Genomic DNA, 10,511 nt, shown 5'->3' on the forward strand with positions numbered 1-10,511 from the left:
GATAACGTGGCTTGCAAACAATGGTGCACGTACACATTTCAGTATTGTCTTTTTGTTCATATCTATTTAAAAAGACACTGCTGCTTTTCCCATTCAAGGTCCTCAACCAACCAAATCTATATACAGCTGTCGCGTTACCCTGCTCCTTCTCTGTCCATCTGCGGGGAAAAATCAACAGTTGAAGCTTCTGGTCCTCTGTCGGTCATGTTAAAAAAAAAAAAACGTTGAAATACAAATAAAAAATGCACAAGTAATATCAAATGTTTTAAATAATCATACAAATATGTATTTGAACTAAAATCTTTATTTTTGTATCTAGGGGGAGGTTCTGCCAATCACAGCCTGTTTCATGACCCCTTCCAGCCTGTCTATTGTTTTTGTATGTTCTTAGAATTACAGGGAGGTGAAGCCTCCATCAATTGGCATGTAATATCCCACCCTCATTGTATTTAGCTGTTTAGTGGACAGGGAGGGATCCCTTAGTGTGCTGTCATTTATCTGGAGAGTAGACACTCGCAGGTGTGACTCTATAGTCAGATAATAAAAAGAAGGTAATGAACTACTTAGAAGGGGACTGAAACTGGAGCATGTTCAGTAGATGTGGCAAAAGCAATCTTAGGCTGCAACTGGGACACAAGACGAGGTGGGGAGACCATGAACAGCAGGGCAATCTTTTTATTTATTTTTTGCAGAATATAGAAAATGATTCTCATAGGTACTGAGTGTTAACAGCGTGCAATACAGGATGTATGGACCATTTTTAATGATGTGGGTTTAGGGACACTTTAATAAGTTTGATTAGATTGTTGTTCCTTCTGGTGCTTCCATTGGGAGCTTTTGCCTTACTTCCTGTCTGTGTTACCAAAAAAAGATTTGCAGTCGCTTATTGGACAGAAAGGCATGGACAACAATTAAAACATTATCACAAGTTCTAACTGTTCTTCACTCTGCCAGTGCATGTTAATTTTTAATTTTTTTTATCCATGCTTCTGTTGGAGACATTTCCCATCACCTTCTGCCCTTACAAGAAATTAGGGAAAATTTCCCCAGCAGAGCCGCAAGTGGCAGTAAAAACCGAGACTTTAACTTTCTCGGTTTTATCAAAACATTTTTGTTGGATTTAGTTTACTGGTACACGAGTGGCATTTGTGGTCAGTATGTGTAAGGACAGTGCCAGCCTTTGTATTTTTCATTCTGAAAGTCACCATGTTCTTCTTCTGTTTATCTCTTCAGTTTATGATGTCACGAGAAGAGACACATTCGTAAGACTGGATAACTGGTTAAATGAGCTGGAGACATATTGCACAAGAAATGACCTAGTAAAAATGTTAGTTGGAAACAAGATAGACAAAGTAAGTCACAGCTAACTGTTTAATGACATACTGGGCTGCTTTTGTTTTTTCATTATGTATGAAAATGGTAGTAATATGTTGGTGTTGGCCCATTATCTGACAATTTCAGGTACTGGGGACAGTGCTCTCTAATTCCTGTCCCTGTTTTATGAATGGAATTAGTCACTGCAATAGTAAGTAGTAAATGGGGTTACCATTTGGTATGGGCCAATTCTTTTTCTATAATATCTGGTAAAGAACAGCACAGAGGTAAGTGTTAAATAACACTGCATATTGGAGTGTACCATTAACCACTTCCGGACCATGCTATATCCAAAAGACGGCTACAGCGCAGCTGTCCGGTTCTGGAAGGCAGTCCATGGACATCCTCCCAAAACCCTGCCCCTGCGTGATTCCTGTTCTTCAGACACAGCTGATCAGGGTCAAGGGCCAGTCACAGTGGCCCTTTACCATGTTATTAGCTGTTTCCAATCACAGCTGATCACATGTAAACAGACTTGCTGGTTATCGTTGGTCCTTATCTGCCACAGCCATTAACTGACGACAAGCCTGTCAGCAGATAGTTTACACTGAAAATCAGGGCACTGATTATCAGTGCCATAATTCTCTGTGCCGCCTAATAATCGCCCATCGGTGAAGAAGAAAAATTACTTATTTGCTACATTTTATAACAAACTAAGACTTTTTTTTTTTTTTTTTTTTTTTTTTTTAACCTTTCAGTCTTTTTTTCGTTTGTTTAGCAAAAAATAAAAACCCCAGTGGTGATTAGACATCACTAAAAGAAAGCTATCTATTTAAAAAAACAAAAAAAAGCAAAATTTTTTATTTGGGTGCAGTGTAGCATGACCACGCAAAGTGTGACAGTGCTGAAAGTTGAAAATTTGCGAAAGTGGCCAGTATTTAAGTGGTTAAACGTATTCTGGACGAAAAAATGCATATGTGGAAAATTCGTGATGGGCTCACTTTTTTGTATTTTTCATTTTTACACTTTTTTGGAATGATCATGATTTGTTTTTGTTTAGATTTTTCAATAATTTTTCATTTTGTTTTCTTTTAGGACAACCGAGAAGTAGACCGAAATGAAGGCCTCAAGTTTGCGCGAAAACATTCAATGTTGTTTATAGGTAAGAAGCTGTGTAAATCTTTTACACACTTGTCAATCATGCCTGTTGGTTTCTAACGTTTAGGGCAGGGGTGATTGCCCATAACTCAGACTGGTTGCTTTTTACAGGTTTTCATCTCTGGGTGCATACGGCCCTAAGCATTAGTACTACTCGGTGCACCTCCTAACCAAAGAGTTTTACAGGCTGCTGGCCTAACCACCCCCGTGATCATGAGACCTAAGGCAAATTTAGACATGTTTTGACAGTTTCATTTTATGCTTTTGCCCATGTTTAGGTGTGTAATCAGATCCTCGATGCGCAGAATTCTATTTTTCTAAACAAAGCTAAACTGGATACAGGCAATTGCACAGTGTGAATGGCACTGTTGAAAAATCCTTACATTTTATTTATATGCATTTAGAAATGTCCTCTAAACACACACTCAAGTTTGACAATTGTAATATCGACCTCATAGGAGCACACGGGTTAAGGTCTATCATTGCTCAATAGATAAGATACCATGTGTTGTGCCGTGCTGCGTTTTTGAGCTGTCATTTACAATCGATGGCAACACAGTACATCACTGCATGTAACATTTGCAAGCACAGTGGTGTAAGTGAAACTTTATAGTAAGTTGATCACCACACAGATGGAACAAATGGCACCTTTTGGTTCCAGATACACAGGTAACATGTTAACTTTTTATCATTCATAATTTCACAATACTGCAAGTGTGTGTGTGTGTGTGTGTGTGTGTGTGTGTGTGTGTGATTAATCACTTCCACATTCTACTTGGTGTAGCTCACACCATAGGGAGCCATTAGTACTGTCTGTGTAGTAAATAATCAATAAATTTTTTTTAATATCGTGATTAATCTGCTAAATGGCACACATGTGCTTGTGCACTTATTGCTTCGCTGCTCTTCTTTTAAATGCAAAGCATTTAGAAATGTTCATCTTTCATATTTTTTCATGGAAAATAATAATCTTTATCATAAATGACAGAAACCTAGTCTTGGATGATTGGGTTACATGCTGCCTTTAGGTTACAGAACACTGACAAAGAACAGCCCCAATATAACCCCTCTCAGTCCCAGCAAGCATTTTTTTTTCTTTTTGATTGTAAGTGTATAGAGAAGACAATGTTTTTCTTTAATTTTTTTTTCTTCAAGACACTTCTTTCAAGATTCCAAGCTGCTATGACTTCCCACTTTGCTGCTTTCCAGATTGGTTAACTCCTCTGTTGAGCCTTCAGGACTAGCCTGTAATTTTGCTTTCGGCACTGCAGGGTCATGCACTAGCTGCTTACCTAGGCATGTGGTTCAACATGTTGAGTTAGTCACAAGTTGCTATACTTGTTCAGCACCATGTTACTGTTCCCTGATGTATCCCTGTCCCTGAAGATTTCTTAGTGTATGCCATTAACCCCTCCTACTCTGTAGTTCCTGACCTGGTCTTTCTGGTATTGTCTCACTTGCATACTGTTGTATGGCAGACTATGGTGACCTAGCCTAGCCATGTTTAGGGCCCCTATGGACTGCACTGTGTAGGTATTTTGAATAGATTTTTACCTCTGTTGTACTAAATGGATACTTAAAGGCGAAAAGCAGCTTATTTGTTCTGCACTCCTGTGACCCATTTCAGCTGACAGCAGTTGACATCGTGGAGCCAGTCCTGGCTGTGAAAAGATCACAACCATATGGTCGGGATCCACCCAGGAGCATTGACTGCCACCTGGCTCAGCCTCTCGGTAAGCCGCTAAGAGCTTGAGTCGGCTGCTCCTCCATAGCCCATTCACACTGGTGCACTGCGGTTTACCTGCACTGTGGATGCAGTGCACCAATGGCTTAGCTGCACAGAGCCATAGACCTCTATTACATCTTGCGGGGTGTGGTGCACTTTCTGAAAACACACCAAAATGCCTGCATTCAGGAGTTTTGGTGAGCTTTCAGAAAGTGTACCAAATCCACAGGATATAATAGAAGTCTATGGCTCAGTCCAGGTAACCTGCAGAACTGGTGCTTTTAATTCCAGATTTCACTTGCAGATGGCTGTGCACATTTAAAGGTAAAACCTATTGGTCACAGTCTGGAGAGATGTGTGCTTTAACTGGAAAAGGGCCTTAAAAAAAAAAATGTAATATTTTTCAAATAGGATCTCCAGACTGTAAAACCTTTTTTCATTTATAATGGAAAACTAAAAAATTGAATTACCCACAGCAATTTTGTATGTTCTACATCCTCATTTGATCATCTTTTCTGTTGTTGGACAGCATCTGGAGAAGACAATATGTTATTGATTGTCTTTTGAGAAACATGCACATAACTCATATTGGTGCCTACAGCTCCCTAAAGACATTATTTGTGTAATGGTTTTGACACAATGTAAGTTCACCTTTTCCAAGAATAGACTCACTTCCTGAGCCTTGTGTGTTTTGATATCCTTTTTCCTGGGGCAATGCTGGCCAAAGTTGGGCATGACATCACACTTAGGACTGATTCTTAGATCTCTTATATGATTCACTCCTTTGTTGTTGCAGTGTTCACAATCTTGGTCTGTAGCTGGGATTAGTTTCATGCAAATAATGCAGTGGTTTGTCTTGGTCTGTCTTCCCTCAGGTTCATTTGGTGGGCTGTTAAACATCTCCTATAATTTTCCGCTTTGTTTGTACTCTTCTTTTTTTTTTTTTTTTTGCCTACATACAGTCTGTGATTTGGCACAGTATCGGCTGCTATTTGTAATTCCTTAGCTTACTTTATTGTTAAACCCCATCATTCATCGTATGACTGAGTTACCAGAAACAAGACTCTTATGCTAGCCAAAGCAAAACACCTTTCTCATACCTATTCCGAATTCTTTAGGTCAGGCTCTTAACCTCCAGGTCCAGCACCCATTTTTCATGGTTTCATGTTTGATGCCAAATGTGTTCCGCCCTATGCCAAGAATCACAATGCTGACCCCCAGAAACTGTAGCTGTAAATTTTAACGATATCTAATGTGTTTTCTTTTGATTATTGAAAGCAGCTTTTTTCGTCTTCGGGAACCTGCCTTTTGCCTTCCACTTGTGTGCAGATTTAGTACAAAGTCAGCTCTACGCCTGATTAAGTCAACATAATCAAAAGATTTTCACCTGAAAATATTTAACATTGTCAATTAAGCATTTTTATTGCCTCAAAGATTGTGTTTGGATTGCTTTATATGGTATGTAACTGCTTTATAGACTGATCACTTTGCTGTATGAAGCTGGAACAACCTATTGCTGTCCTAATAATTGTTTTGTCTCTTGTTTTAGAGGCCAGTGCAAAAACCAGAGATGGTGTACAGTGTGCCTTCGAAGAACTTGTTGAAAAGATTATACAAACTCCAGGACTTTGGGAAAGCGAGTCCCATAACAAAGGCGTCAGATTGTCCGATGAAGCTGGAGGCCGAGGAGGAACATGCGGCGGATATTGCTCCATGCTATAAACTAGTTGTACTTTCCTTCTATTTAATCTGAATCTAGTCATACCAGTTTCCTGTATATATAAACTCATTCATGGCTAATCTAGGGACCTTTTCAGTGTGCACATATTTGTATCATGAGGCAGATATTTGTAGAATATTGTCCAGCAAGTTTGCAGTCAAACACACAACTTTTTGAATTTTTATTTGTGGCCAGCTGCATTAGCCAGTGCATCATTTGCAGTGCCACCTGTTCATGTACTTTTTAACACTTATACATTACTGCACCATTCGAAGCTTTGTGTTCTATGTCTTCTTTTTTTCTCCCCTCTACGCATTGGCTGTCTTTATCTGTTTTAGCTTCTTAAAAGCAGACCACCTTCAGTCCCAAAATGTATTTTTTTTCCACTCTTCAACAAAACACAAACAAGATGAACCCCCTCCCCCAATCCTCCATTCTTGCCTAGGTGAGATGGATGAGTTCTGCTCTCCCTGCCATATCCTAAGGAGGCTATGGAGCAGGGACATGCAGTGGTTGGAGGGTGGACCTGGCAATGTGTCATTGGGGGCCTGATGCAACCACCTGGAAGAAACCGATATCTCCTGATGAAGGATAGGTTGAGTTGCAGGGCGTGGCTTTTGGAAGCAGATAACAGCAGGATAGCACTAGATTTCTGGGCAAGTATGTTTTTATGAAGACAATACTGCATAAAAGGGGATAAAGAAAAGAAAAGGGGCTGTGAAGTTTCTCTTTAAATACTCGAGACTATTGCTGAGCCAAACCTCCTCCTGTTTCTAGATGCACATAAAAGAATGTTTGAGCAAATTTCTATTATATTGACAAAAAAAAATCACAATCTCTTTTTGATAAATGACTTATGTTGTAGCATATAAATGCTTGTACTCGACACACTGATTTCTTGAGAATTTGTCACCTTTGCGCTTGTCTCCTGAGTAAAAAGTTAAAATGATTGAAGGAGTTCTATCAAAGCCATTTCTATCGTGTCAATCTGTAAGGGCCAGTAAACCTACTTTACTTTTTGGTTCATGTAGAAGAGCAATAAGTGACATTCACAAAATCAAATGCACTTGTCTCAAGAGAATCCCAACACTTAAAGAGGGAGTCCACCCGAAAAAATATATATTAAAAGCCAGCAACTATAAATACTACAGCTGCTGACTTTTGATAAATGGACACTTGCCTTTCCTGGGGTCCAGCGATGTCGGCGGCCGATCGCTCTCTCGGCTGCTGCCACCACCATTCTCGGTGAGGGAATCGGGAAGTGAAGCGTTGCGGTTTCACTTCTCGGTTCCCTACTGTGCATGTGCGAGTCGCGCAGCATAATGCGCATGGTCCGCGCTGTCTCTGGGACCCATGTGTGTCCCAGCAGACAGCGCATCGGGACAGGAAGAGGCATAAACTCCCGTGGGAGTCTATGCCCGGAAGTTTGTGTAAATACTTGTCTTAGACAGGTATCTGCACCCCCCCCCCCCCCCCTGAAAGTTGCCAAATGTGACACCGAAGGGGGAGAGGGTTCCGATGAGTGGAAGTTCCACTTTAAAGGGATGGTTCACCTCAGAAATGAAAAATTAATAAACACATCCACTATAGTGTGTACTAACTTAAATCCTAAGCATTGAGTGTGGTTCCTCTGTATATCTGCATGACTCACTCCTAATAGATTAAGCCAACGCTATAGCCTCCCAGGAGATGCCCACTCCCCCCACACAGCAGATACCCTCAGCTCTGTTTCTCTGAGTGTGTGAAGAGGAACACATTTCACTTTCCTCCAATCAGCTCACAGATTACACTTGGCACTGTGTGATATCTGCTTCCTGCCACCTGCTTTGTGCTGCTGAGAAAAAAATCCTTTCACCTGTGTGTTGTGTAAGGCTGTACAGGGCAAATGGCTGTAGATAAACAAGGGCAACTTATGTAGGATTTGTTTCATCCCTGTGTAGTCACTTTACTGGGTATATGTAAGGGTTTACAACCACTTTACGCTTTGAATAGCGCGTGAAAGTGTTATTTAGGTGCCTCTGTCCCCTTAAGGTGATGTCACTTTGTCTCATAGGAATCTCCAGGCATTGCTGTGAACCAGACTTTGTTTTCCTTCATCACTGGAGTATATTCTTTATGTATTAGAAGATTTCACTAGGGACTGATGGATATTTTTGGTTCCTCAGTGGATTCTCTGAAGACATTTATGGAGAATGCATTCTATAGAAGGTAAACAAAGTTCATCTGAAAGATGTGCTCTTGAGGACTGTGAGGTGCAGAAGTGGGGAAATATCCTCCACAGCAAAACAAATCTCTGCTCAATCCATATCAATTTGGCTGTAGTCCTAAATTTTATGTAAATCTCTGGATTTGCCCATTCTGTTTGTTGACCTAGAAAGGTTCTCCCTCTCCTCTCTTAACTCTCATGGTTTACCAAGATGAAAAGTTGTAATTCCAATCTTTATATTCAGTGCTACTCGCTGGTGAAAATTGACGTAGTGCCTTCTGTGGTTTAAAATATAAATATGTTTATGGTAGCCAGGCAAAAGTATTTCTTTGAGGACTGTATTTGACAGCGGAACGAGTTTTTTCCTCTGCATATTACCTATTTGCAGTATGACAAACAAATGGGAGATTTCCATGATACTCGTGTCCCTTTTTAAATGAAATGTTCTAATCCTAAGAGAAAATCTCTTCTCACACTGAAATATTTCTAAGCAAGTGTCTCTACTTTTTATTTTGCGTGTTATGCATAGCTATGGGAATACCAAATAATTTGTGTCATTAGTAACTTTTTTTTTTTTTTTCAGAAAATTATAGGTCTACTGAAAAATGCTTCTTTATGTTACTGTAGCACTAAATTGAATGATATCTTTATATTGCATGTTGTGAAAAGTATCTCTCCTCCACTTTGCGTGGTTTACAGTCTTATTACAATAAATGTAGACAATGGTTATAGGGAAAACCTTTTTTTTAAGGCTTGTAACCCTGCCATATCAAGAACATGCTAATATTTTCACTAACAATATTGTTGCAAGGTGAAAGCACTGTGTTAAAAAAAAAAAAAAAACTCCCAGTTATTGGTAGTTTTTGATCTGGTTGGATAGGAGCGTTTTTATAACAATCATATGGACTTGCGTTTTTTTTTATTTAATACCAAAAGCTTCACTCCATTTGTCTTGCTGAAAATGTTTACACCATTTAAGACTTACAATGGACCTAGGATTGCCTTCACCTTAATAAGACTTATTCCATTTACTGAAAGCACATTCTAACTTATTTGCATTTATGAATAAAACTTCAGATAAAACAATATGAATTTCTAAACTGTTTATGCGCTGGCTTTGCTTTTCTCTTTTTGGCTGCTCATTTAATATGTAGCATGTTTATATTGATTCTCTTCATTTATCTACTAAGTTAGCATGTGGCCTACTGTGGGAAAACTTTGTAGATACAAGATTTCTGTTCATATTGTGTATAAAAAGACTTTTAAATACAAGTGTGGATGTGCTTTATATTGCTGTGATGGTACACATCCTCAATAATCCTTAAGTATGAATAACCTTTTGAATTGAAAATGTGTGCTTTTTTTGTTTTTGTGCCTAAAGATAGCTTTAAAGGCCAACTTTATGTAACATTTAAGGGTTAGAACTTGGCATGTTTTGTACAGTATGCTGTTGGTGTGTCCTTGTGTTTTTTTTTTTTTTTTTTTTTTTCTGTTTTGACATGTTACCTGGGAAGGAGTGAAGGGAAATCTTCTTCCTTTATTGTAACACATGCAGTATTTACATTCGGTCCAGAGGTCTCTAACTTTCTGCATACTTCTAGAAAACATTTTTATGCTGTGTGTCACACTTTTGAGGGGTTTTGCTTCACTTTCTGTTCTGACACCTGTCAGACAGGAAGTGGGAGATCATCTCCCACTTTGTCTTATGCTCTAGTATGGCTCTCACTTCCTCTCATATAGACAGACAGAAATATAAAGGTAGGGAGGAGGTGTGGGGTGTTTGGTTCTGTGTTCTGGTAAAAAAAAAAAAATCCTGGTTAACCACTTCAGCCCCAGAAGGTTTTACCCCCTTTAATGAACAGGCCGTTTTCCTTTCATACATTAGGTAACACAGAGCCATAGTAGTTACTATGTGGGTTATAGGCCACCTTCAGGTGATGGACACTGGCAGCGCCCTAAGACAAAAAGTGCACTCCCTATATAACCTGTCCCACTCCTGGGAGTACCTCAGTTTTTTTTTCTCCAGTGTCTAGGTGTTGGTCGCGGAGTAAAGATGTGCTGATCTGAGCTCCTCTGGAACAATCCTTGCTGGGGCTAGCTATGCAGATGGATCCATTCAAGGTGTCTTTCTGGCTGAATTGAATGGTACCCGGGCCTCGTCTCTGAGGAAACAAGGTTTTTGCATGTGAATGCTTCTCTTTTGAGAGCTGGACCCTGGAATCTAGTATTTTTTGGTATTTTAAGGCCACAAAGTTTACTGCCAGTGTGCTATTGCAGTTCCAGGATTGTGGGTTTCCTCAAGGATCCCCAGCTCCTGAAGGTTTAAGGGAACCCACGTGAAGGGTGAAGATCGGGTCTGTTGGTTTACTACAGAAAACCCTGCGGCG

General features: G+C 39.7%; 1 protein-coding gene across 1 annotated transcript in view; it reads left to right on the forward strand.

The window, feature by feature from the left end:
• RAB18 (RAB18, member RAS oncogene family) overlaps nucleotides 1–9,396 on the forward strand; it is a 57,427-nt gene extending 48,031 nt beyond the window's left edge. The window contains exons 5-7 of the mRNA XM_077491032.1: nucleotides 1,234–1,352; nucleotides 2,410–2,476; nucleotides 5,748–9,396. Of these exons, the coding sequence (XP_077347158.1) occupies nucleotides 1,234–1,352; nucleotides 2,410–2,476; nucleotides 5,748–5,920 (359 nt within the window). The 3' untranslated portion in view covers nucleotides 5,921–9,396. The remainder of the gene's footprint in view (nucleotides 1–1,233; nucleotides 1,353–2,409; nucleotides 2,477–5,747) is intronic.
• Nucleotides 9,397–10,511: the final 1,115 nt, after the last annotated feature.

This window comes from Lithobates pipiens, unplaced genomic scaffold (genome assembly GCF_037356315.1).
Source record: "Lithobates pipiens isolate NorthernLeopardFrog02 unplaced genomic scaffold, aLitPip1_a1.2 Scaffold_19, whole genome shotgun sequence".
NCBI lineage: Eukaryota > Metazoa > Chordata > Amphibia > Anura > Ranidae > Lithobates > Lithobates pipiens.